The sequence below is a fragment of the Rhynchophorus ferrugineus genome, unplaced genomic scaffold (genome assembly GCF_030347505.1).
Source record: "Rhynchophorus ferrugineus isolate W39M unplaced genomic scaffold, kcgeb_rfMv2 rfM1, whole genome shotgun sequence".
Taxonomy (NCBI): domain Eukaryota; kingdom Metazoa; phylum Arthropoda; class Insecta; order Coleoptera; family Curculionidae; genus Rhynchophorus; species Rhynchophorus ferrugineus.
The window spans coordinates 85,115,175-85,142,956 of record NW_027472580.1 but is presented as its reverse complement, the minus strand read 5'-3'; the positions used below and the strand labels follow the sequence as shown (position 1 = coordinate 85,142,956).

At 31.6% G+C, this 27,782-nt stretch overlaps 2 protein-coding genes across 5 annotated transcripts in view; one reads left to right on the top strand and one right to left on the bottom strand.

The window, feature by feature from the left end:
- Scp2 (Sarcoplasmic calcium-binding protein 2) overlaps window positions 1-27,782 on the bottom strand; it is a 198,846-nt gene that overhangs the window by 109,011 nt on the left and 62,053 nt on the right. The window lies entirely within an intron of this gene.
- LOC143200763 (leucine carboxyl methyltransferase 1) lies at window positions 11,282-12,656 on the top strand. Of its 2 annotated transcripts, XM_076411389.1 has the most exons (3): window positions 11,367-11,435; window positions 11,531-11,582; window positions 11,644-12,656. In XM_076411389.1, coding segments are annotated over exons 2-3 (828 nt in total). In that variant the 5' UTR covers window positions 11,367-11,435; window positions 11,531-11,580; the 3' UTR covers window positions 12,470-12,656. The 2 variants fall into 2 exon arrangements, with proteins under 2 accessions (XP_076267495.1, XP_076267504.1); XM_076411380.1 differs by having other exon boundaries at window positions 11,282-11,435; window positions 11,531-12,656.

The following is a 27,782-nucleotide window of genomic DNA, read 5'->3' as shown; positions in this document are numbered from 1 at the left end:
CTCTACACTATCTGGTAATGGTTAATATCCATCTTTTTACAAAGAAATAAAAAATAAAAAACTATCCCTTTTTCTGGTAACTTGAGTTCATATCAGCAATAAAAAGAGAAATACCTTTTAGAAATATACATAGGCGTAAAGAAAGATGTGAAGACCAAACGATAAGCTAAGAAAATGGAACTATTAACTCAAATATTAGGACGAAGAATATAATGCTTCAGTTATCAAAGATGGACCACGTGATATTCGTAATATTTACACAGGAATTGTATTTTTGTATATTGAACTTGTTTTTACAATTAGTTGACTAACTGGTTAATGAAGTCACATTGCATGAAGTAGTTTTATTTAATTTTCCTAATTATTTCTCTAATTTTTATAGAATTTACATATAGGAGGATCACGCCATAACGTATCTTCACTAACGGTTGCAAATTTCGTATATCGACATAACAATATAAAAAGCAACGTGACGAATGAGAAACATCAAGTCCAGTAAAATATTTTGGTTGCTTGGCTGAAACTCCAAGTTATCAATTTACAACAAGCTCATTTTTTATAAACAAATACTAATCCCAGTATCATGTGATTCAAAGGTTCTAAAATAAAATATTGAAGCGAATTGTGAATGAGCCTTGGTATGTATATTTTAATGAACGAAATTAACTAGTTCTCTAATCTTCTGTCACTTCTTCGTCTTTTATTTATTTATTGTTGCTAATTCACATTGCGCCCTGGTTGACGATTTCAGCTAGACTTTCTTGCGAAACACTAGACTTTGTGAAACACTTTTAATGTATACAACTTAATTTATTTGCACTAATTACAATTTAAGTGAACCAAGGCGATACCTCCTAATTAACAATTTTGTTCATTTATCTCTCCGACATCTTTAACAGTTTGAGTGTGAAATTAAATGAGTCACGAATATTATTAGAAGATTGGCAAATTCCCATTAAAGGACTCTAGAATCACGTCAACACTGAAGTTTCCAGATTTCTAAATGTGTATATTCATAATGTACCTACCTATAGTACCTACTACTAAAACTAACCTACCTTCAGATGGAAGTAATTAAAATAATGTTATAAATAGATAAATAGGATTAAGTAGGCATTAAGCTATATTGTCTATATATTGGAATTTAAAATACATGTAGTAGATAAGTTAAATAAAGTTTTTGTTTATTTTTATATAGTTATTATAACTATTATTATGTACATATTTTATTTTAAATTGTTTTTTGTGTTAAAAATCTAAGTTTGATTATCTTTTAATTTTTAGTAAGCTCCTTATTTATTTTTCGAAGTTGGTACAATTTTTTTGTTAAAAATATTTTATAATAAACAAACTGTTAATAAAAAATGTTCTTCTGAGCAGTAAATTGGTTAATGGATAACGTGGATTTCTTTTTCACAAACTTAACATTTCACTGAGAGTATTTTCTACATGGTGATGAATATAAATGTAATGAACTTTAGTTATTAAAGAAGTTTGAAAATAGTGTTTTTTGAGTATGAAGAATATTTCAGTTCCTCTTCATGATCTAAGGTTATTACAGAGCAAACCCGAAAAAAAAGTAAAGAAACTGTAACATTTAGATCGCATTACGCTTTCTACAGTTCCGTTCTTTCGCGAAACGGAATTAGAGAATAATAGATGCAATCTTTCATATATATTTTTTCTTTTATTCGGTGTGCGGATTTATGATTGTCTGGAAGAATAATACACGACTTCTTCGCGATCCAGGTAAGATGGAAGCTGTCAGCTTTTTGTTATATTTAATTGGATATTCCGTGAAACGTTCAGATGGAATATGACATCGCTTTGTATCGATCGATGAGTTATTTTTAGGTCAGGTAAAATTGATATTTAAAATCATTTTAGATATGAAATGCGTCGTTGTTTTTTTTTTGTTATTAGGAAAAGGTATAGCGATAAAAAAACGTTTTCACAATTACAGAATTTGTTTCTTCTTGACAGCTGCTTCCTAAGCTGGAAACATGAACTTGGGTTTTGTATTTGTAAAAAATTGTTTTCTCCGTGTCAGACGTCCATCGATATCGTATATATGCGAAGATATTTACCTTCGTTACTCTATGGCAGTTGGACGTTTTACCTCTGCTAGTAACAAAAAGTAGATTGTTTTGACGCAACATTTAGTTCAGGCTTTAGGTGGGCTTGAACATTCAAAAAATCGATTTTTTAATATTATTAAATCGTAATTTGATTAAAGGTCACCCTCAGTTTCTAAGAGCAATTAGTTTTAAATATTTCAGTTGATTATTGTTTCTTCAGAATTCTATTGAAGCAATTAATTCTGGAAATTATTCCAAAAATACTGCGTGATAGTTTAAAAATAATTGAGATTGCAACAATGAAGGAATCTCAGCTTTGTTGGTGTTCATGCACGGTACTGATGTGAAACCTGGCTAAAATAGTCTTAAATTTATGTTCAAAAAGAAGGTAAGAATCGCGTACTTATATGATACGATACGGTGAACATGATTTCTTAAAAAACATCAATTCTTATTAAAATATTGAACATTTGAGGTATTTTTTATACATTTATATTTGTTTTACTAAATTGTTTGAAATAAATACTTCATTAAAATGTTGTTATTTCATAAATATACTATTTTTACTCTTTGAAACCCATTTAAACTTTTAACTGCTGTTCTGTTTATACATACTTGATTATATATTTCTGAGGTGATAATTCGTTTTAATATAAGCTTACTTAAAGTAAGAGTACGCCAAATACATCTGTGATGGCGTTCTATTATCCTTGTTAAATGTTTAAACCAGCAAAAATTTTATATTCATATTTTATTCAACAATTTTAACTATTCCTCATCAGTTTATGGTATACGTCCAACATTTTCAAGAATATTTTATGGTTTCAAAACTAGATTTAAAACGTTTACAGTGATAATTTTAATCTTTAAAAATATTTTTAACAAAAAAGTTGAACCCACTTAAATAAATAAGGAACTCATTAAAAAATAAAAAAATAATACAACCTAGGTTTTTTGCGACAAAAAAACATTTTAAAATAATATATGTACATAATAATAATTGTAATAATTAAAAGAATATAATCAAAAACCTTATTTCACCTATCTACTACATGCACTTTATATTCTAATATATATATACACAATTTAGCTTAATATCTGCCTAAACCTTACTTAATTACAATATTATTTTATTACTGTCAACTGACTACTTAGAAGTTGGTGCTTAGAAGTTTCAATGGGATTACCATGGAAGTGCACTCTTTCAAATAAAAAAAGAATTTTCAAAATCGGCCGACAATTGACGGAGAAATCGGCGAACATACATTAAAAAAATATACAGCCTTTTTCGAAGTCGATTAAAAATAGAAGGATGTGTCACATCTCATATTACTACTATATATATAACAATTATAGGTATAATTTTATAATGTTTATTTATTTGTCATACTAATAAAATAAGAATATAACAAAACCGTCTAGGAGAAATGTTTTCTTTACACTAAAGGTAATTTATTACAGAGGTTCCCAGGTCTATGTGATTATAGCTTAAGATATATATATACGAATTATATTAATTTTGAAGAACTTTGAATACATTTTCTTTATAGAGTCAAATATTAAGCACAATAAATCTCTGCATCTAAAGTTATGTTTGGAACAACATGCAAAGTGTTTGATTAAACAAAAGACAAAAATATAAATTTAATTCCGGATCAGCTATGTTTTAATTTATTTTCAGTTGTTCAAAATAAATGAAAATAATGCAGGATATGTCAGAGCCTTCTGAACTAAATGAAAAAAAAACATATATTTTATAAAAATAGAAAGGGGGCATCATAGAGTGAATTCAAAACTTAAAAATCTTCGAAGACACATTAACACAACGTAAAAACTTAGAAAACGAAACATATTTGGACATGGAGGCATTAACTTTCATAAATTAATACTCAAACGCCATTCTGTGGAAAAATCGATAAAAGAAACTCTTCCATCTCATTTTCTGAGATATCCCTGAGTACTACAACACAGTTGTTAGCTCTTGTCGCTTCAAATTAGTTATTTTTGTCAAAGTATATATGGAGCACAAGCCTTCGATAAGGTTTAGCATGAAGGCCTTGTTCATAAACTACAGAAAATGCTACCAAAGAACATATCAAACTATTATAATCGTACATTACAACCAGAATGTTTAGAATCAAACGAAAAGAAGCTTGCTCTATAATACAAGAAGCAAAAGCAGGTATACTACAAGGAAATGTATTGGGAACAATAGACCATGTTATCTACTCTACACTTTTGATATACCACAAATGGAGAATATTACGATGGCTACATTTGTTGTACTACATTTGGTGTGCTACATTGTACCTCACGAAAATTACAAAAGGCATGTGACAAAATAAATAATTGGACACAAGCTTGGAAAATAAGAATTAATGAAAGTAAATCTGTACATGAGCAGTTCACCTAACAGACTGTACGAGCACCAATAGCATTAAATAATACTATCATTCCATATAGCAACAAAATTAATATCTCGGAATGAACCTTGTTGCAAAACTTTGCTGAAATGAACATATAAAGAAGAAAAGAAAAGAACTGGAATTGAAATATAGGAAAATGTACTGGCTAATTGGAAGAAAATCACAATTATCAGTACATAATAAATTGTTATTATATAAGCAAATACTGACACCTCTATGGACATACGGAGTTCAATTATGGAGATGTTCTGCAAAGAGTAATATAAATAAAATTCAAATTTTTCAGAACAAAGTCCTGAGAGGTATTCTGGGTGCACCCAAATACTATAGGACTGATTACCTACATCGAGACCTTCAGATACACACAGTCAGTCCAGAAATCAAGAGTCCAGTAATCCAACTATCTGATCTTCTGTAGTGTTGTGTAGTGAGGTGCATATAATAAAATATATAATATATAATAGATGTTAAGTTAAATCGCGTATCTTATTACTAAACTAAACTATCATTTTTTAAAAATTATTTGATGATTTTATTTCCATCGAAAAATGTTTTTATATTATATGTTTTATGTTATATTATATGTTTTATGTTATATATAGTACACGTAAAGTTAATGTCACCTATTTAGAAACACCAATAATCGATGATTTTTTATATTACCTGGTGCTTTCAGTTTTGTCACTATAAACAAGAATTTTCAACGCCTGATTAATTTATCGATCGAAAATTTATATTTATACTAAAAATATGTCATACCGTTTCCCCGAACTGCTAACATAATAGAAATTAACACCACGGAATAGTTAGTTAAAATATATCTTGAGACCATTATAATCGTTCTATTAGAACTTGTAATGTTAAAGTTTAAGGGCATAAAAACATTGTACCGCTAAGAGTGTATTTTTAGAAATAAATTTACACAATATCTTGCATTTCAATCGACTTTATTAAACTAAGTTTGTCTTATTTTGATCGATGACACTTTCCTATATTTCGAACAGAACTATTCCATCACTGCAAAACTTATAATTAATAATTCAGTCATTATTATCATTTTATAACATTTTTTATCTTATAAAGCATACATATTAATAAAAGACGCAAACAGTGAATAACAGGTCAATTGAAATATCTCCGGCCTGACACATAGATGGCGCTACCAGAACTAAGTTCATATGTTATTTAGTTAGCCCTAACACTCAAAAGATGTGTGTATAAACTTGACAGCTGTCGAAACATTACTTTGTGAATTATAGCATATTGAGTGAAGCAACTTTTGTTATCGCGAAAAAAATGGATAAAAAGGAATTTCTCGTGTTGATAGAATATCGCTTTTTGAGGGGAAAAAATATATTTAAAACAAAAACTTGACTTGATGCCGATTGTCCGGATACTCGCCCGGGAAAATCAAGCATCAAGGATTGGTATGCTAAGTTTAGATGTGGTGAAAGTGAAGTGGACGTCTTAAAAAGCTTGTTACCGACGAAAACATTTAAAAAATCCACAAAATGATTTTGAATAACCGTAAATTGAAATTGAATGAAATAGCTCACACTCTAAAAATATCAACTGAACGTGTACATTATATCATTCACGAATATTTTGGTATGAGAAAGCTCTGTGCAAAGTGGTTGCTGCGCGAGCTCACTTTTGACCAAAAACAAGGACGAGTTGATGATTCCGAGCAGTGTTTAAAGATAATCAAGCGTAATAAACCCGAGTTTTTGCGTCGATATGTAACAATAGATGAAACATGGCTCCATCATTTCTCTCCCAAGTGCAATCGGCAGTCATCCGAGTGGACTGCACACGATGAACCCGCTTCAAAGCGTGGGAAAACGCAACGTTGGATGGTGTCTGTATTTTGGGATGCGCATGGAATAACATTCATTGACTACCTTGAAAAAGGAAGACCATCAACAGCGAGTATTACATAGCGTTATTGGACTGTGTGAAGGGCGAAATCGCCGAAAAACGGCCGCATTTGAAGACAAAGAAGGTGCTGCTCCATCAGGACAAGGCACCCTGCCACAAGTCAGTGAAAACGATGGCAAAAATCCATGAACCGCATTCTCCGGATCTGGCCCCAGCGACTATTTCCTGTTCTCATATCTCAAAAGAATGCTCGCTGGGAAGAAATGTTCGTCGAATGAAGAGGTGATCGCCGAAACTGAGGCCTATATTGAAGCAAAGGACAAATCGTACTACACAAATGTTATCGAAAAGTTGGATGATCGCTATAATTAGTGTATCACCCTTGAAGGTAATTATGTTGAATAAAAAAAAATAATTTTGCCAAAAAATGTGTTCTACTATGGTAAGCTGGGGATTTTTCAATTGACATGTTATAAGTATATTCTTAACTTTAGCTTAAATAGCCTAATTTAATTTTAATTTAGGAATGCATGCTGATGTATTTATCTCGCACTCGTCTTACTTGAGTATAGATGCAAGTACAACAGATCAATAGTGTTAAATTAAGCACTAAGTATATTTAGTGTAATTTGATCAAGGCATTAACAATTTCAAATTTACTTCTTTTTAAACATCAAAAACCGCCTTCACACAATTTATTAGCAAATTTCTTAAAATTAAACAAGTAAAACTATTCGCAAATACCTAGTGATTGTTCTAATTTGAGGTCTCTGGAGCTGTGAGAAATATAATATTGAGCAAAATAACACACAATAAAAACTAAGGACACTAGTGCCACTGTATGATGTAACAAATTACAACATTTGCTGTAAAACTATATCCATAAAAATATTTCATGAAAAATGATGTCATATTCGTAGATAAAATGATTTACTTTTATTTTTAATGTGAAATGACTATCAATATTTATTTCAATGTCATTATATTTCTTGTTTGTTCATTCTTGGGCATGTTCTTTAAAATGGTAATTAACCTTACGATATAAAGTATATAAATTGTTATGAGCGCATAACTAAAGTAGATGAAAAATCGTGATATTTTCCACTCAACCAACATTTTTAAATGCTCAAAATTCAATTCACAGAAAGTTTTATTGTAAAGCTGTTGAGTGTTTCTTTGAACAAAACCGACCAACGAATCGATATGTAATGGAATAAATACAAAAAAATATGGGCAACAACAATTCACAGCATATTTATGGTTTCTACCTGTTTAATATTCCTTGGTCACGGCGAAATACTGAAAATCCAAAATATTTTATAGGGAACATAAAAATATATGGAAAAAGGGAACGTACGGCATACATAACAAGTACCCAAGTCATAAATATAAACAGGAACCTGGCTGAATAAAAATAGGACGGGTTTTTTTAAAGGTACAAAACAATTACAAATGTTTTCCATTAAAAAATAGTATTAGATTCATGAGCATAAGAACAAGCATTTGGAAAGTTTTATTCACAATTATAGTAATTTTTAGTTGACGAAAAGTATTGTTTTTTGTTTGTTTTGTTTTTTTTTTGGCCCATAAGCCTCTCGGGCTATTTAGGCTTATTTAGCGTAAATATAATACGTCATACTGTAAATACATAACACATATTAGAACACACGAACACAAAATCATTATGATTCTTAAACCTGGGAAAAAATCAGAAGACGTCTCCTCTTGTCGTCCTATAAGCCTGTTACCTGTAATCTCTAAACTATTCGAAAAACTATAACTTAAGATACTCAAAATAATCGTAGAGGAGAGTTGTTATTCCAGACCTTCAATTTGGCTTCCGTAATAAACACGGAATAACAGAACAAATACATAGATTAGTCAACCAAATGAAGAAAAACTTAAACGATAAAAAATATTGCTCTGCATTTCTCGATATTTGGACACATATATACACTGGACTGCATGTTAAATTGAAAAAAGCTCTTGCCCCATACGCACTTTCTATTGTTGAAATCGTACCTCATAGATTGACATTTTATTGTCAAACAAGGTGACGAATATACTGACCTACACTCAATATATTCGAATGTTCCGCAGTGCAGTGTTCTTGGACCATTGTTATATCTTATTATATATACAGCTGACCTACCGACCACAAGAAATACTACTGTTGCAACATATGCTGGCGATACAGCGGTTTTATCATCACACAAGGATCCAATATCAGCCACAAGAAACCTTCAACTTCATCTTAACAAAGTCGAATTGTGGTTGAAAACGTGGCGTATCAAAGCAAATGAGACAAAATCCACTCATGTGATATTCACCATTTGTCGAAGAACATGTCCCTCAGTAAAACTGAATAATCATGAACTTCTTCCGCAAGCAGACAAAGTTAAATAGTTACAAAACGCAAATAGCTTGGGCTTAAACTTAACCAAAGGTATTGGCTGATAGGGCGTAAATCTAAATTATCATTAGATGATAAGGTTTTGCTGTATAAGTCAATACTTAAGCCCATTTGGACCTATGGTATTGAACTGTATGGTATAGATATCCCCCGGAGGTTCCAGAATGAAGTGTTGCGAGTAGTTGTTGATGCCCCATATTACGTGTCTAATAAACTGATTTAAACAATTAGATTGAAAATACTCTCAATATAAACAATAATGTCCAAGTTATATAAATTAAAAGGAATCGCAAGTTAGTTTCATAACCTCAGGCATCGAGATCTGTAATATTGCATCAAAATCAAAGCTTCATCATATCAACTTGCAAGAACTTTCTTAGCTTAATTAGAGTTCTAGTTTACACTTCATAATTTTCAAGATGAATAAGATCTGGTAAAATATTTTGATATGGAATTGGTTGAAAATCAGGATAATATTCTGGCGTTGAATAGTTCCTTTTTTGATTCCCCTATTGATAGGAAAATCGAAAGTAATAACTCCATTTTTTCTGCAGTCACTTTCATGACATCATTGTGATCCTCTATTGTTATAAAAAATAATATTGGCATAAATAATCGTAAGATGTGTCAAAAATGTTACTTCATCGCAATTTATAGATTAGATTATATATTTTCCTGCCATTTTGATTCAATCTTCTTCCTTTTTTTACTTTAACACCCAATTCGGAAATTCTGCAATATCTTCAATAATTATAATATAATACATAGTTATAAATACAGAAATTATGTTCATATTTTATAAATATTTGAAAAAATTGACATCTGATATCTAAAAAAGAAGTGGCCACAAAAAAGAACTTCTTCAAGATTTGTCCACTCCTTCCTTGATTTTTTAGCCAATATTAATGCTCTATTATTTAATAGTCATGATGTTTTTAATGAATATTTAAAATAGAAATGAATTGATGAGTTAACAGTTGAAAAATGTTTGCATGTTCCATTGCTTTTTTGTGTGTAATCTAAATAAAAATGGAAATTAGAAATCGAATATAAGTTAATGTAAAAGAAAAATCACAATCAGCTAGAAGGCCGTGTTCTGCACTTGATAGGATTATTCAGAAGTACCAGTAGCTAAAATAAAATTAAGCCAATAGTTATCTACCAAAGACTAAATTACTAAATTAAGAACCATTACGAAAAAAAGAACTAATCCACTTTGGCACCAAAGCCACTCAGATATTCTTTTTAATAAGCCTGATGACTCACTAGATGGCTATCAAATTACCAATATTAAATCTAATTTTATTTCTCAAAATCAAAGTGTCCTTAAAAATAGCTTGATGGATAGCCAAAAATTCCAAATAATATCTATAACCTGGATAAATATTTTTGTTATTTTAACCTTAGATTATATTATTGGTTATTTATAATTTTTATATTTCCGCCACATTTTCATTTTAACTAAAATTATAATCATAGGAACCAAAAAAATATGAATCTAACATATAGTAGTTAAAAAAAGTTTAATAATAAAATAATAATTTAGTAATAATAATTAGCTAAAATTTTTTTCTGAAGTAATATGAAAAAGCCCCTTTCGTTTTTTGTATATCCTTTTCAAACCTTTCCCGACGCTTATTTCATCATGCGGACTGAAATATTCGCTTACAGTAAAGCTTCTTGTTAAAATTGAATTTTACCGTTAAAATAATTGACAGAGATATAAAGAGAACGATAGAGAGAAGGAGGGATGTAAATGAATACATTTCCTTTTAATGGGGTATTTGAAGTGGTTTCTTCAGTGACTATACTTGATTTTGTCGTTTAATATAATTATTATTAAGTTTTAACGTTTATTTAATATATTAATATTTTTAATACTCATTATAGTCTTGTAGAAACCAAGTTTGTTTAAGTCTTAGATAATCTCTTGACTTATAATCTCAAATTACTTGGTCGATACATAATAAACTCAACCTGTAAACGCCCAAGTAAATATGGTGTTCGTTTAAAATTTCCTTTTATGCCGATCTCCTACAATAAGGTGGGAATTAATAAACAACCAACGACGCGTAAACTAAGAAGCTTTCCATAATCCCCTAACTCCAGTATCGGAACACGTCCTCATTAGCTATGAAAATTTATTTAAAAGGAGCCCACTATTCGCCAGCCCCCGTTTCGACCGACCTAGTGCACAAAAATCAAATTGCGATAACCCACATTTTATTGCGCTTGCCCAGTGTGTTGCCTAACCAACGGGCGACGGCGATATCCGTGAACGATCATTTGCCGTTGCGACGTTGCCGGGTTTCACTCGCCGCACCTAAAATAAATTTTGTTCGCCAATCACACCCGTGACAGCGATTGCACAATTACTTATTTCGGGTCAATTAGTTGTACGGTGACCGAGTGTTTGTCAAATTATTTGGAATTTTTGTGCGTCTTTTACCAAATCGTTTACGGTGTTTTGGCGTTCCAGCAAGTTCATGTTTGGCAACGTTCGCGCTATAGAAATTGGAAACTGACAGTTGTTGACCAATTTTGTCTCTTAAAATTAAAAATAAAGAATTTTTGTATTGAGACATTAGCCGGATTGGACATTATCTCAGTTTTCACTTAAATATTGATTGAGTTATCAAGGTAAGTTATTTTTTATTATCATAAATAAAATTCAGTTAACCGATGCTATATCGGATCAAAACATAACCTTACATCACGATCGCTTTTCTTTTTAGGTAAAGATGGGTGATGAACCTGTTATGGCAACTAACGACGATGCAAGCGAATGTAAGAAGGGTGCTGTACAACTGGGATACTGGAATGACAACTATATTTCTTACTTTGTCAGGAATATAGATAGACGTGCACCTGAGATCAACAGAGGCTATTTCGCTCGAGTCAAGGGGGTTGACAACTTCATACAAAAGTTTATTAGTAGAGCTGGGAGCAACGCTCAGGTTATTAATTTTGGTGCTGGATTTGACACACTGTATTGGCGCCTAAAGGATGAAGGAGTGGTTATATCGAACTATGTTGAACTTGACTTCCCTACAGTTACTTCTAAGAAATGCTACATGATTAAGCGAAGTAAACCATTGCTGGAACGCATTTATGAACAAGATGGAGAAGTCCGATTTAGTTCAACAGACTTACATTCGGGAAACTATCATTGCCTTGGGGTGGACTTGAGAAATATCACACAGTTAAAAGACAAGTTAAATCAAGCTGAAATTAAATATGATAAACCTACATTATTTATTGCTGAATGTGTTCTGGTTTATATAGAAAGTGAGTGTGTTAATCGATTACTCCAATGGATCTCCTCCACATTTTCCACAGGGTTATTTATTAATTACGAAATGTGTAATATGAATGACACTTTTGGCGACATAATGATGGGAAACTTAAGAGCTAGAGGCTGCAATTTGGCAGGTATTGCCCATTGTAGGAATCTAGACACTCAAAAAAGTAGATTTACAAGTACAGGATGGTTAGGCTCAAGGGCTTGGGATATGGTCCAAATATATCAGTCTATTGAGCCAACTGAAAAAACTCGTATTGAGAAATTGGAGTTCCTGGATGAGCAAGAGCTCCTTGTACAGCTATTCCAACATTATTGTATTTGCATCGGCTGGTTGAATAATGAATTTGCTGATTTTGATATTCATATTTAAATTTCAAGATGCTTTTTATTTGACTAAGACTGTGATATTTTTGTGAAGATGTGAACTTAAGTTTAGATTAAGTTAAAATGTCTTTTTAATGTTACAAGTATTTTCTCTCACATATAATTGTGCGTGCGATATATATGTATAAATATATATCTGTAACTTGTCCAGAAATAAAATTATTTAAATTAAATCTTGTGGTTTCAATTAAAACCACATATGTATTGGCCCATTCAGAATTATTTTTATGTTCTGTTTGACATTAATAACACCATAATTGATATTAGATATAGAGAAAATGTTTTATTATATTTGGATATAAATAATAATCGTCCATTGATTATCTATAAAATAGGGATTATGCAATAAGCTTTTAGAAAAAAATATAAAAACATTATTTTCTTTATCGATACATTAATTCGCTTATTTGTAAACAGGTGATCGATAGGGTTTGTATGAATTCTCCCACTTAATATATAAGGTACAGTCCACAAGTAGTCCTGAATCTGTCTATTATATAATGTAATATTGAAGAAAAACTCCCTTGATGTTCGATGATGATGTTTTGTAGGAACTAAGCAAAGTCAAATAAACGTTTTTAAGAATAAAATTTGAAGGTGTATCATAAATACACCCAAATATTAAAGGAATTGTTACTTACACCGAAGTCTTACGAAGATCAAATTGCAGTAGAAGGCAGATCTAAGAGAAAAAACCGTTTGACCTTTTGCAGTGAAGTAACAAGAAGGGGAAACAAAGTAAGAATAAGTTCGTACAGATAAATATCTAATTTTGAGTTGTGTTAAGAAATAAATAAACAATGCAAGGGCCATTATAAAACCTTTGACAGCTGTCTAGTGAGTTTTGAATTTGGGAATGTATTATTTTTATGTATATTCTGAGTGCTTAGGAAAAATTTACATCATTTTAATCAATTCCAATAACTTAATAATTTACTAAATTAGTTTCATTTATAAACTAGAGATTTTAATATGATTGATATTAATTAAAATACATTACCATTTAGATGGGCTTGTAAGGGCACTTTAACCACATAACGATCGAGGTTTTAGCCGCGTACAAAATCGCTAACGCCCTTTTAACGTCCCATTTTATATCCCCTCGACGAACAACCATATTCATATAAACAACACAAAAGAACACAGGCCTAAAAACCCTTTTATTCGACGTTAAAATCGGAATGACCGAAAACCAACCGATTCGTCGATTGTCAATTTGGTCCCGTCCATTACGGGCCTTTTTACATCGTCACCCCTAACCGCAACGCCAAATATAAATCGTGCCAATCCGAATAGGTGCAAATAAAAATCGAAAGACAGGCCAGACAATCGTTTCGTAAAATCGACGACGTTTTTAGAGGCCCCAAAAAAGAATTATAATTTATCTTACTCGGTGGCCATTTGAGCGGTACGGAAAATGTCCTTATTTGGCGTTTGTATCACGTAGTATCATGGCTAGCTAGATGTATGTTTTGAAGATAGTGTAAAATATAAATAATGTCGATTTATACTTGATACAGTAAATATCGATAAGTTTTATTCTGATTTATAACGGTATTGCTTTTACGGCAGGAACACATTCTTATAAACGGTGGAAATGTTGCTTTTACTAATAAAAATTGATTGCTGATCAGACATATAGGTGTTGACTTAAATAATAATCACACATTAACACCACTGTCATATAACGTTCAAGACCTGGTCTGCTTCCTGAAATAATATTTATATATGTCATGTTTTTAATGCATACAAATAACTGTTTAGCCTCGGAAAAATTCCCTGAAAATATTAATGCCTCATTTAGATGAAAATTCTTGCCATAATAAAAAAATATTCCATAAGAGCCATACGGACAGCCCGCACTATAAAAATTATATGCCTTTCTAGCTCTGACAATTACTCCGACGACAGGCGTGAGAAATTTAGGGAATAATTTCATTCTGAACCTTTATCGCTTTCTTTTCTTAATAAGAAAATTTTTCTAATTTATATACGCTTTGTTCACATTTTTCTATGGTCATAAAATATATGTTTATTAAAAAAAACAATTATCTTGAAGTTACGCAACTACGTTCTATTATATGTTTGAGTCTAAATTTTTGGAGTTAATATAATTATTTTGTTGACATACCACATCGTGTTTTCCACATTACTTGTATATATAAAATAATGAACTTTAGATATATGTATATATAAATAGCAGCATCTTTCCACCGAATATATACAAAAACTGACAGTTGATTTTAGAGTACAGTTTCAAACAAAATTTTTCTAAACAATGTCCTTCAAACAATTAATATGATGTATTTAAAATTCAGAATAAAATAGAAGTTTCAGCTTTTTATAATAAACACTTACATTGTTTTATAACTTTCATGCTTATATTAAAAAAACCTAAGTAAACATAATCTGTTCAGGGAAAAAGGAAAAGTTCAAGTGATCAAATAAAGCTATTTGACATTTGTGTTTTGGTTATATGACCAGTAGTAATTTGTTAATCTATTTTATTTGTATAGGCATTGAACTTTTGTGTATTTGGCGTGGTTTTGAACTTATTACAATTTAAGGTTTTTCTATTTTAATAATAAGTGTTGTTTTTGTTGATATTTCAGTGAAGTGTAGCAGTAGTTCAGTGAAATTAAGTGCAATAAAAAACTGTGAAACTAGAGTTCTACCTATATATGTGGCATGTACCAAGCAAGTATATCCATTAGCTGTTCGGATATTCAGGTTTGGATTTGAGATTTAATATTAAATTTTTGTATTACTATGTTGTAATTATACGTAATTTATATATATATATATATATATATATATATATATATATATATATATATATATATATATATATGATGATTTTTATGATTTTATAATAGGTTTTATCATTTTGTTTAACAATTGTTTTTTGGGCTATATGACTAGTACGAGATTTTTTATTTAGTTTCCATTTTATATATCTATTAGTGGTTTTAGTGTATTAGCTTTCATTTATAAATACGGTAGTTTTAAATACGTTACATACTATAGATTTCTATTGGTTTGTTTCTGTCCAATAAATAATTTTACATAAACTTAATTTACAAATTTGAATTTCTTTGACCAAGATTCTATTTATTATTTACTGTCAAAACATTTTCCAATAATGGTTTTACATTGTCGTTCATAATTTTTTGATAGTTTCTAAAATACCAAGGAGCATAAATGGTAATAAGAGTGGCCAGCAGATTCGGTTTTGTTTATTGTTTAACTGGTGTTTGTTGTTAAAACGCGCCTTTATTTTAGTTTATATTGTAAATACGCAATTTTATAACATTTTACTGGTGTTTTTAAGAAAATCATCTTAATTTGTATGTTCAGATATACGTATTGCATTAAGTAAAATTCATCACCGTTAAAAACTAGTCGAATGCAGTAAAAATAAATAAAATAAAGTTAAACATTCTCTCTAACGTTCTCTGTAGCTCACACTACTGGCGGTAAAAGGTTTATTCTACTTCACCAAAGTTTTAACGAAACCATTCCAGAAAATGTAGATGCATACTCATTATAATAAAAACCCCCAGACTCTTTGTAAATCTAAATATCCCCGGCAAGAGGAGCGTCGAACCGAAAGCGTCTCTATAAATCCGCGAACAATTGGCGGATGTCAACTTTCCCTGCATCAACGTCTCAGTTGTTTTATCCCGGTTTAGATAGGGCACGTATGAAGTAGACAATGAACATCTAGGATTAATGCACACGGTCTGACGATATAAAGACAATTTCAATTTCAGTCGGGAGACGATAGGTCGGGACGGAATCAAAAGGACGACTCGCGTGAGAAAAATGTTAAGTTTAACGGGCACGAATGAACGGTTGACGCTGGCTGGAAACGCTGCAGAATGGCGATGACAACGCGAGATTCCAGTTTCTTTTTTAGGTTTTCGTCATTGACTGACGCTGGTGCTGTTATTTTCGACTTTAAAATGAGTTTTGTTGCAAGGTCAGCGAGCTTCTATGTTGAAAGACGCCAGTTCACACGTGTGCTGGGTAAATAGGACGTCGTTGATTGTATGATGAGGCTTAATTAAAGAGATGTTCCACAAGGTATTTAGTGGATAAAATAACCTGAATTTCATGTTTTTATTCTCCTAAAAAGCCTTCATCATCACTGATTATTTGCTAAAGTCCACTACGGGTCATGGCTCCGTGGTATTTGGATCAATTTTACTGTAACTTATCCTATGTCTTTAATCCAATGAACTGGTGGTTCTTTTCAATTATATTATTTTTAACATATATATATATATATATATATATTATATAAAGGGTATAGATATTTGGCGAAGATGCTGCAACTGTCGACGTGGCAATCTGATTTCATAGATTTAAAATTAGTACTGGTCCGGCATTGATCCTGTTTTGAGGTCTGAGTACTAACTCACTAACTAACTAAATGAACTGTGATGTACAGGAGAAATTGTTACTATATTCATTAAACGGAAGAAATGTGCCTTTTAATAACTGTCTAAAACTGTATTAAATTGTATTAAATCTGCCGAACAGAACAAAAAATGGGATTCTATCCAAAAAATATTTATGATAGATTGATGGAACGCATGTGTTGTATAACATTTTTATTGAAATTTATGAAATTGCTGCAGTTTAAAAATGTTGCCAGAAAGGTGTTTTGCTACTCGATTATGATGTGCGACCACATTCTCTCAACGTAGCACAAATGAGGTACTTACAGTTTTGTCGGTATCACATATCACACGAATATCGAAAAAACAACAGTATAATTTTTTTTCATACGATTATTTTTTTTTCAAAATTGAGATTGATATTTTATTGGCACTAAGGTCAAGCATTTTTTTATCATAAATAACTCTTAAATAAAAAGCAAAACACATTAGAACCAAAATAAAACAACTATACTGGTTAGTCGGAAGATACTCTCAATTGGATATAAAATCAAAGAGATTGATTTATCAGATAATCATAAAGTCAATTTCGACCTATGGGGTGCAAATATGGGGCGGCATTAAAAATTCAAACCAACTAGTCATCCAACGCTGTCAAAACAAAATTCTTCGATAAATTACCAATGCCTATCGCTACGTAACCAACGAACAACTGTACGATGACTTGGAAGTCAAATGGATTTGCGAAGTTATCCAAGATTTCGCCTTAAAATACGAAAAAAGATTATTACTAAAACATACTAAGGTGGAAGCAATACAAATAGTCGACAACGCTCAGGATATTAGAAGATTGAAGCGAACCAAACCATACAAACTTATATAAAGTGTATACCTTTAGTGTAAACTATAGCTTAAATTATTATAATTTTATAATTGAGGAATACATATTGATGTATTTATCTCGCACTCGTCTTGGTTGTGAATTAATCTAAGCACAAATGAAATGTTGTAAAAAATTAATTAATAATTAAGATTGTACTAAGCATGTCTGATAAAGATGTTATATAAAAAAAAGTATTATTAATATATTCAATGCATCCATATGTATTTTATGCGAAGTTCAAAATTACATTTTCGACAATTGTTAACGCTCTTAAAACCGTAAGGTAAGGTCCCCCATAATATAATTATCGGTTTCGGTTTTAATTGTTTAAATGTGGTAATTTGGATAGCAACGGGAAATCACAGCTCGGAGGACAAGAAAAAATCGAAAACATTGTATTGCAAGGCTTATTGGTTGAAAATCCAGCTCAAGCTCTCAAAAGCCCCCAGTGTAGCTTAGCAGTTAATGAAAATCAATCAAGAAATGGCTGCCACACGAACCATTTCAACGTCGCGGTTTCATTTCTTGCCACGTAAAAGGAAATCGCGGGTTTTCCGTGGTATATTGTAAGCGGTGATTAAAAGTGGTTCTATTAAGATGATCCCAAGCGCAAAAAGTTATAGGTTAGTCCGGGAGACCTACCCACATTGACATCGAAACGGAATATTCATGATCATAAAGTCTTGATACTAGTCTAGTAGGTGTAGTCTATTAGTAGCTGAACTGTTACCGAGTGTAATTGTTAGCGCAGGTGTCTAGCAATGTCAGGTGAACAAAGGGAATGAACTAGACTTGGAATATCGAGTAATAGATATTGTAATATTTGTTGAAGATACATCTTGCAGTTTGAATGGGAAGTTTTGTTGCTCCAAGCTCAGGTTGATGCAGAAGTACAAAAATCGATCTAGTGCATCTTAATGAATGGCTGTTACACCAATATATAGCGGCCCGCTCCGACTTTGCACGGGCATAAAATATATATGCCTATGTCACTCAATGAAAACATGATTAAAATCGATCCAGTATTTTTGGTTCATTCATTACTGCCCTTGGCCTGCACGCATTAAATTTGGAGTAAAACAATTCCTCTTCCCCTATACTTACTATGAAGATTTCCTGCTATCTTTGGAATATCTAAATTCATACAATTTTTATTACATTACACATTTTTAAACGCAAATTTTAAATTTGTAATATCTCCGAAAATATTTGTTTAATTTACATGCTGTAAGGAACCATATTGATCTATATTAATTGCACACTGTATTTAAGGTACTTAATTCGATAAGGATTAATGCCGTATTGCTTAAAATAGCTTCGTAAATAAGCCATGTTCTCATGTAAAAAGTAAACAATAAAAATGGTTAATGTGGTTTATCCCTAAAAGATAAATATATACCATCGCGGACTTTTTTGTAGACCTTTTTATGGTGTACAATACTGTAGTACATTAATTTGATCTAAATGGTAGGGTTAGGCAGCGTTTTTGCTAATTGCTAAATAAGCCTAAAAAAATAGGTTAATTTACGACATCACGTTAGAAACGTCTAAAATTAGCAATGTTGCCTTAGTATATTATGCATGTATTATACATATAAACCTTCCTCTTGAATCACTCTATCTATTGAAAAAAACCGCATCAAAATCCGTTGCGTAGTTTTAAAGATTTAAGCGCACATAGGGATATAGGGACAGAAAAGGCGACTTTGTTTTATACTATGTAGTGATATTGTTGGGGCGATTAACCCGCGTTTTAGGTTCACCAAGTATTAAACTATGTTTCGAACTGTTTATGGACTTTATTAACTTATTTTAATTTCTACACATCGCACGTGTTATCTTAAACGTTTACATTCTTGTTCTATCTTTTTAATGCTTACTGTTTTTCCGCAAATGTCAAACATTACAACGAATTACATCGAGACCATCGGAGCTATCTTACCCATCGAAGAAAGAACTATTGCCCATTGACGTGTAAATCATATATAATTAAATGCGTCTTTACATATATAGACGCAACCTATATATATATATATATATATATATATATATATATATATATATATATATATATATATATATATATATATATATATATATATATATATATATATATATATATATATGTATATATACATTTTGTTCCTTTAATATTTAGGCTAACATAATGAACCTTAAATATTGATTTGATTTAATATTAAGAAGCAAAACCTGAAGATGGCTAAGGAGATTCCGTCTAAATGTTCTCTTAATATTAATTTAATTACTTATACAAGGTTCTGAACCAAACCAGCCGATTGTAACATGCCCTTTTAAAGTGAAAAAATTGTCGGAATACGCGCAAGTACCTGAAATTTTCATTTGAAATTATATCATCCCCTTTAGTTAATCGCTCCAATTCGTCCAACGAAAATAGTGGTAACTGATTAGACAGGAAGCGTGTCATCGTTGTTAATCATATTTGCATAATTAGCGGGCCGGTCCGGTCAATATTTCACACCGGGAAAATCAGTCATGACAAACGGACGGGCGACGATAGTAAATCATTGGGGTTAATTATGAAGTTAGCTCCGGACGGGGTAGACGGTGGGCTGGTAAAAAACAGGGCCGATATCGATAGCGGCTTAATTAAAACGTCTGATTAGAGGGGGGGGGGTAGTTTTGGTTAATTGGAGGCCTCGCAAAAACAGCGGCTTAGACGATCGGACCGTGGCTGACAGTTGGGTGTGCTCACACCAAGTTGACAAAAGAAAAAATCGAATTATCCTACGCGGAAACGGTATGATACATTTGCTAGATGGCTAAGAACGAATCTAGGGGTGATTTGGTTAATTGAATGTCGTTAATTTTCGGGTAACAAATCAGCGAAGTTACGACTCATTGTATAGATTTTTTGTGTTTAGTTTCTCATTAAATTTCTTTAATGGACTTAAACTATTATATATCGGACGCAAATCTAGTTAGCATTAGATGACACGATACATTACTGTAAGAAACAATATTTAAGCCTATTTCTCATATAGATATAGTCATATAGAATCAACATATGATGGTTCCAAAACCAAGTGTTCCGTGCCATTGCCGATGCTTATTTTCATTGTCGAGATCCCTATAAAATCCATAGCGGGTGTAATGTTCGTTTTAAGCACAACAAGGGGTAAAAGTCCCACTACCATTTTGATTGCTTATAACTTTGCTCAAAGAAAAGATAATTAAGTTAAAAAAAAAGTTTTTTTAAAAAAAGTTGATTTGGTCTTTACATTTTTTTTTCGTTATGATTGAAAAGTTTATATCAGCTAAATGATGACGATTTGCTATGCAAATTTCGGCCCTTTTTAATTAATTAAAGTACGAAATATTAGAACATCCCGCTTATTCTCCAGATTTAACCCCCTCTGATTTACCACCGCTTCTTCGCCGTTTTAACACTGGATCTCTTCGCAACTAAAAAAATATTTCGTAAAAAATCATTCAATTAAACTATATATATATATATATATATATATATATATATATATATATATATATATATATATATATATATATATATATATATATATATATATATATATATATAGTTTTATAGGCATTTTTCACGACACCCTGCAACATCTGAGGCTAAATTTCTTCAATTTCGTGACGAATATTGTCTTTAAGATGTTGAATCGTTTGGGGCTTATTCACATATACTTTTGATTTTAAAAAAACTCGTAAGAAAAAGTCTGGTGTTATTAAATCCGGTGTTCTGGAACAATTAGTCTTCGTGGAAAAACGTTATTCAATATTGAATAGTTGAACGAGCCAAGTGTATTACGTCCCCATCTTGCTGCAAACACATGTCCTCTAGTCCTTGCTCTTCCATTTCAGGCACAAGAAAATTTCGAATCATGTCTTGGTACCGTTCAGCAGTAACAGTAACTGCAACACCTTGGCCATTTTCAAAAAAATAGGGACCAATTATTCCAGCATGAATACCACAACATACAGTTGTTTTCAGTGGATTCAATGATGTTTCATGAATTTATTGAGGAAACTGTGTTCCCCATAACCGACTGTTGCTTTTGTGAAGAAAATGGGCTTCATCCCTCATTATCAATTTAGACGAAAAATCTTCAATTTGATTAGACAGTCATGGGGTCGCATTACTGCACTCAACTCGTTAAGCAGGAACTCTCGGTAGCAATTTTTGGACTAATTGAATTTTGTACGAGAACATTTTCAAATCAGTTTTTAAAATTCGTCTTAAACTGCGTGCAGAAAGGTGTAACTAGGAACCACGTCTCCGAATTGATGTGTCTGGAGACTCTGCAATACTATCGGGTACGAGAGCCACATTTTCAGCATTACGAGACGTCCGTTGTCTTCCACAACAAAGTTTGTCTGCTATTGTACTGTACTCTCGAAAATTCGCATATAAATGATAAATTGTGGTTTTGTGAGACACTGGACAATTGGAATATTTTTGACGCAATTTCCGCTGAGTGGCAATAGTTCTATTATTTTATTATTATTATTTTCAATAAATATTATTACTATTTCTTCTCGTTACTGTGGCGTATATTTATCCATAATAAAATTTGGACGTATACACAACCCAATGGTTAAAGCTAAACGTTACAAAAACAAAACGGCGCGCACTAAAAATGGTAAAGGGACTTTTTGCCCCACCTGTTACTTTAAAAGAGTGTTAGTGCATCCTAATGTGTTCCCTAATCAGCTAAATGTACGACGACTAAAATGTTTAATATCATTCGATCTGTTTATAAGACATAACATATCGACTTTAGATTAGCACTACGGTAATATTTTGCTTAATAAAGTGATCTTCTACTTCTAATCTATATATGATAAACTCTGATGGTAAGGAATGCTTATTGGCCACTGGGCAGGACCGCTAAGAGTAACAGTTAAATAAATCAATATCAACCCAAACGTACTGGACTGTTCACCAATAAAATCGGGGAAGTTAAACGCAGTTAAAAAAGTGGTAAACGCACCTTCTGATTGTTTCAGAATTTGATCAAATTTAGTGCAGAACTCAACAAACGCCGTAAATAAATTAAGTACTATTAATTTAATATTATTTTGTTTTCTTTTTTTATACATTTTGATTAAAATATATCTAGCAATACGGTTGGTAATCAGTATTCCATTTCTCTACCGAACTGTATATATTATGTATGTTCTTTTGTTCCCTACTAGTTGTCTAAAATATATTTATTGATAGAAATTATTGACGAGCAATTATACATAAAATTGAACAGAGAATATATAAAATTGTTGTATTATAAGTACTGTTGCAAAATATACTATTGCAGCCCATATACGTTTTGAGTTTTAAGATATGAAAACACTTAAAAATTGTTGGATATATCCTGCATAAACGGCCATGTCTGAACGTTTCCCATTTTATACGTTTTGTTTAAAGTCTATTTTGTTACTTGAAGTATAGTATTCGTAATTAAATGTGATTAATCTGTTGATGTCTGACCTCACCTATTGCTCTGCTCATCTGTATTTGTTCTAATTATTGAACTGTATTTTTTCAATTCGTCTTTAAACAAACAATTAAGGGCAATATAAACTCTATATTATACCTTAAACACTTACGAATACCTGTTAATGTTGTGGAATTAGTTCAAGCTCATGAAGTAAGATGTAGAACCATTACCTGAAACAATACAAAATATAATTTATAGATAACTGAAAAATAATTTCTGGTGTTGGTTATCTTTAATAACATCTAAATTTTCAGTTTAAACTGTTGATATTTATATTTTTACATTATGTATAAATCATCCTGACACACTCTTTCAACTTTTATTCCAAAATTAAAATCTGCTGGTTTATTTTTGGAGATTGGATTTTAGAATTGTACTAAATATGACTCAAGAATATTTGCGTCTCTTTCAACTAAATCTTATTTCTTAGTTTTAACATTGGTTTTTGATAATTCTTCTATGATTTTCGGATTATTTTTGGGATTATTGTATTTAAAATATATGGAGTTCTTGGTTTCTCAGAACCCAATACGTTAACTTAATTTTTTATTAGTACTGTTACACTATTTACAGTTGTGTGAACTTCAGCTTGAATTCAATTGTATAAATTATATTTAATTTCGCTAAGTTAGATTGAATTGTTTCTATGTACAAAATAGTATGTTGGTTTAATTTTTATTCCAAGCTGATATTCGAAGGAAATATATCACTCCCTTTCTTTATACCTTCCCAACATGGCTATAAGTATGTAAATATATAAACCAATTTAATGTTCGATTGAGTATATTGAGTCTTTGAGCATTGAAGTATAATAAATATTCAGCTTTAATACATATAATCCAAATATTTTTTTAATACATTTATTCGTTAAATCTGTATGATACATTATATATAATTGTGTCTGTCAACAAATTTGTTTCACAAATGCAACTGTATCTTTTAAACTAAATAGTAGAATTTTATGAAATTTTGACCCTGTCGTTTAAGGGTTAGGTATGCTAAGTTAGGTTCAGGAAGGTAGGAGAGTTTGTTGCCTGAATTTATAAATTTTTATAGTATTTGTTGTACAAGATAATTATTACAGGAAAGTGACATCTATAGAATATGATCTGAGGTATAGATTAACAGTATTCGAGGTGAGAACGACTGCAGCATATAGCCGATGGTGGTGAGTCCTATTAAATATTGTTAAGCACGCTATGAAAAATAGCGTATTGGTTGAAAAGTAAAAGCTTTTTTCAAACAGAATATAAGGATTGATGAACTTATTCTATAGATTATTAAATATCATTCTATGTATCTATTAATCAGTTCGTATGATAGTTTGTGTTTGAGCCTACGCACTTCACTGTCATCGCACACTTTTAATTATTTGGCTAGTGCATTGGGATGCACTAATCTTCTAGTCTTTCAGAGTACTTCGCACTAACACTTTGAATCACACTCGTTATGGGTTTTAAGGGGATATCGCACTGAATCAGTTTGTTGGACACGTAATTGGGACATCGACGATGACTCGCAACATTTTATTCTGGAATATCTAGAGGATATCTATGTTAGATTTGCTAGTAGTACCCCACAGTTCAATACCATAGGTCCAAATGGGCCTAAGTATTGATTTGTACTGACTTACCAGCCAATACCTGCTAACCTCACTGATAACCAGCAGGATACAGAAAATGTAATATCTTAGTAGGGTACTAGGCTACCTGGAAATAGTGAATAGGCTTAGAATACAAGAAGTCGTGTATATAACACAATAGCGAGCATGTGACTGAGCGAGACGAAATGCTCCAGCAATCCAGGAATAAGCAGTATTAGGCTACGATTTTGAAAAGTAAAATTGCCATATTCTATTACTTTCATTAGTTACTGAGATGAGAAATGTTGTTTCCAAATGGTACTGTTTGGCGCAACGCATATTGTACAAGACAATCTCATGTGCACTTTCAAGATATTATACCACATACATTTTCGATAATAATGAAACTCCTATGAGACATAAGTTAACAAAATCTAAGCAATTACTGATACAAAGGCAAATTTATGACTTTTTAGGATGGCTGTTATAACCGATTATTACAAAAAGCGTTGTTTTGAGAATTTAACAGTGAAGGGTACTATTGTCCAAGAGGGCCTGCAAGCATTTCTTTATCAGAACAACTATTTAACCACAATATTCAAAATAGAATTGGATATAATGCCATCTAATAGCCATAATATAGTCATCAGACCTGACAAAATACCTGCCGATGACAACACGAGCTGATTTGATTGACTTGATTAAGTTGATAAGAAGTTCACTAGGTCATTTAAAACCAAAATAAAATATTTTTACCGAAATTATCGTCACCGCAGACCCAGAAGAATCGTTTCGTATCTACTGGACATCGTTTTACGAGTGTTGTCTCGCCAGGACTCATAAAACTCGTCCACCTATCATTGGAGACATAAAATCGGAACAAGGAAATTTAATGGAAACAATTTCGCGAAGATGGCACCGTCGTAAAACCGCCCACGTTCACCAATCGAATATTTTTCAATCAGTCGTCGAAAATATCGCAATAATACGTTTATATTAGGTGTTAAAATGCGAACATATTTCCATTAATTTTCGTATCAGAAAAGAAAAACGAATTCTCTCGTGAGATCCGCGCCGAATGTGTTTTATTTTGTTTATGTTTTCATTTGTTCGTTTTTAAACATCTGAAATGAATGAATAATGAGCTCTCGATAGACGATGTTATTGCCCATATGATTCATACTTCAGCAATTGTTTGAAGAATCTGTAAACTACCATTACTCATTATTTTTGATTTTATAATAAAAAATATTTTTCTATTACATACAGGGTAATCTAAGTAATAATGCTCTAATGCGGATAACTAAAAAGTTATACAGTGGAATAGTGTTAGGTGCTTGTCTTATGATAATTTTTTCGCAATTACTGAGAGTTTATCGAGAAAATTGAGTACTTGTTAAGAAAAAATCATATAATATATAAATAAATATAATTTCAGTAATTTTCGACAACTATTTCCCATATTTATGACAATATATCGTGATATGGTGTTGAAAAAACGATGTTGGTTTGACAGTTATCCATCATTCAATCAAAACTCTTGCAATCTGTAGCCAATCTATCTATCAGGCAAGATAATAACTGCCTCTGTTACGCGCTATTGTTGGTCTTTTTTGCAGCAACATGTCTTTAAACTTGTTTAATTGGCATCGGTAGATAACAACAGTTTCATTTGATTTTGCAGCTCGTACCTCTTGCTGATCTCATCCTATGCATAGCAAGACTTCATGGTTATGAATATTCTGTTTCGGTGTCCATGTGGATGGTACTCCTGGACTGACTCATGACTTTTTGAGCTTGGTATTGTCGTACTGGATTAACTTTTATTCGCTAGTCACAATACGTCAAATCCTGAAAATTCTTCTTTGTTTCCTATCAAGCAGTGAAACACGTTGTAGATTTTTTAAACTCCAAATGCGCTAGTTTCGACTATTTTACTGTGTTAAAATTTTACGCAGTGAGCTTCATCACTTATGATGATTTTGCTCGAATACCTGACATACCTTTACACTTTCAACTATTTGTGTAATATATGCAGATGCTATTGTATACAACAAAATGCCGATTAGTTAAGTATTTCGATATTTCTTCGATATGTAGGATAAATAATGTTTTGGTTCCTCTTTTGGGAATCAATACTTTACCATTACATATGTATGGTGTGTTAATAAATAACTAAATAATGTATTAAAGTGGAACCAGAAGTGAAAAAACATTTTTAACGTAGTCTGATGTCGAACAGTGTTTAGCAATTTAAGGGCCGACGTTCTCCGCTGGTTACACCATCTCCGAAGCCTCTCATTGAACTTCTATTAACCTCTTAAATGCTCGAGCAATGTTCTTGAACACGTCTGTTTTACTCAACGAGATTGCGGCCCTTTCTATTTCATAGCACGTACGAGAGAGATCCCCTCCCACGATATGCCCTTCGAAGATCGCTTGATAAATATTGCAAAAATTGCTTTTTAGACGCCGACAAAGGTATGCAGTTTTTCAATGGTCGAGTTACATCAATCACCTTAAAAGCAAACGCGATGCGGTTCACTTTCTTCAGAAAACATGCAATTTGTAATATAATTAAAAAAAATACTATGTGACAAGTTTATTTTGTTTTATAACGTTAAATAAAAAGGTTTTTTGTAAAACTGTACCTGCTGAATACAAGAACTTTTTTTAAATTATTTAATTAATACATTGTTACTAGTCGTTTCCGTCTAACTTAAATCTAGGTATATAACTAGCAGGACCCATCGGCCCTAACTCAGTCTCTGGTGAAATAATGTTTATACATGTCACTGCTGAATTTTTTAATATATGCACCTCACTACACAACACTACACAAGATCAGATGGTTTGTTTCTTTTGAGTCTGTGTCCTGTTCTGGTGGTATCCAAAAGTTGCAATATTTCAATATTAGTATGAGAATGGAG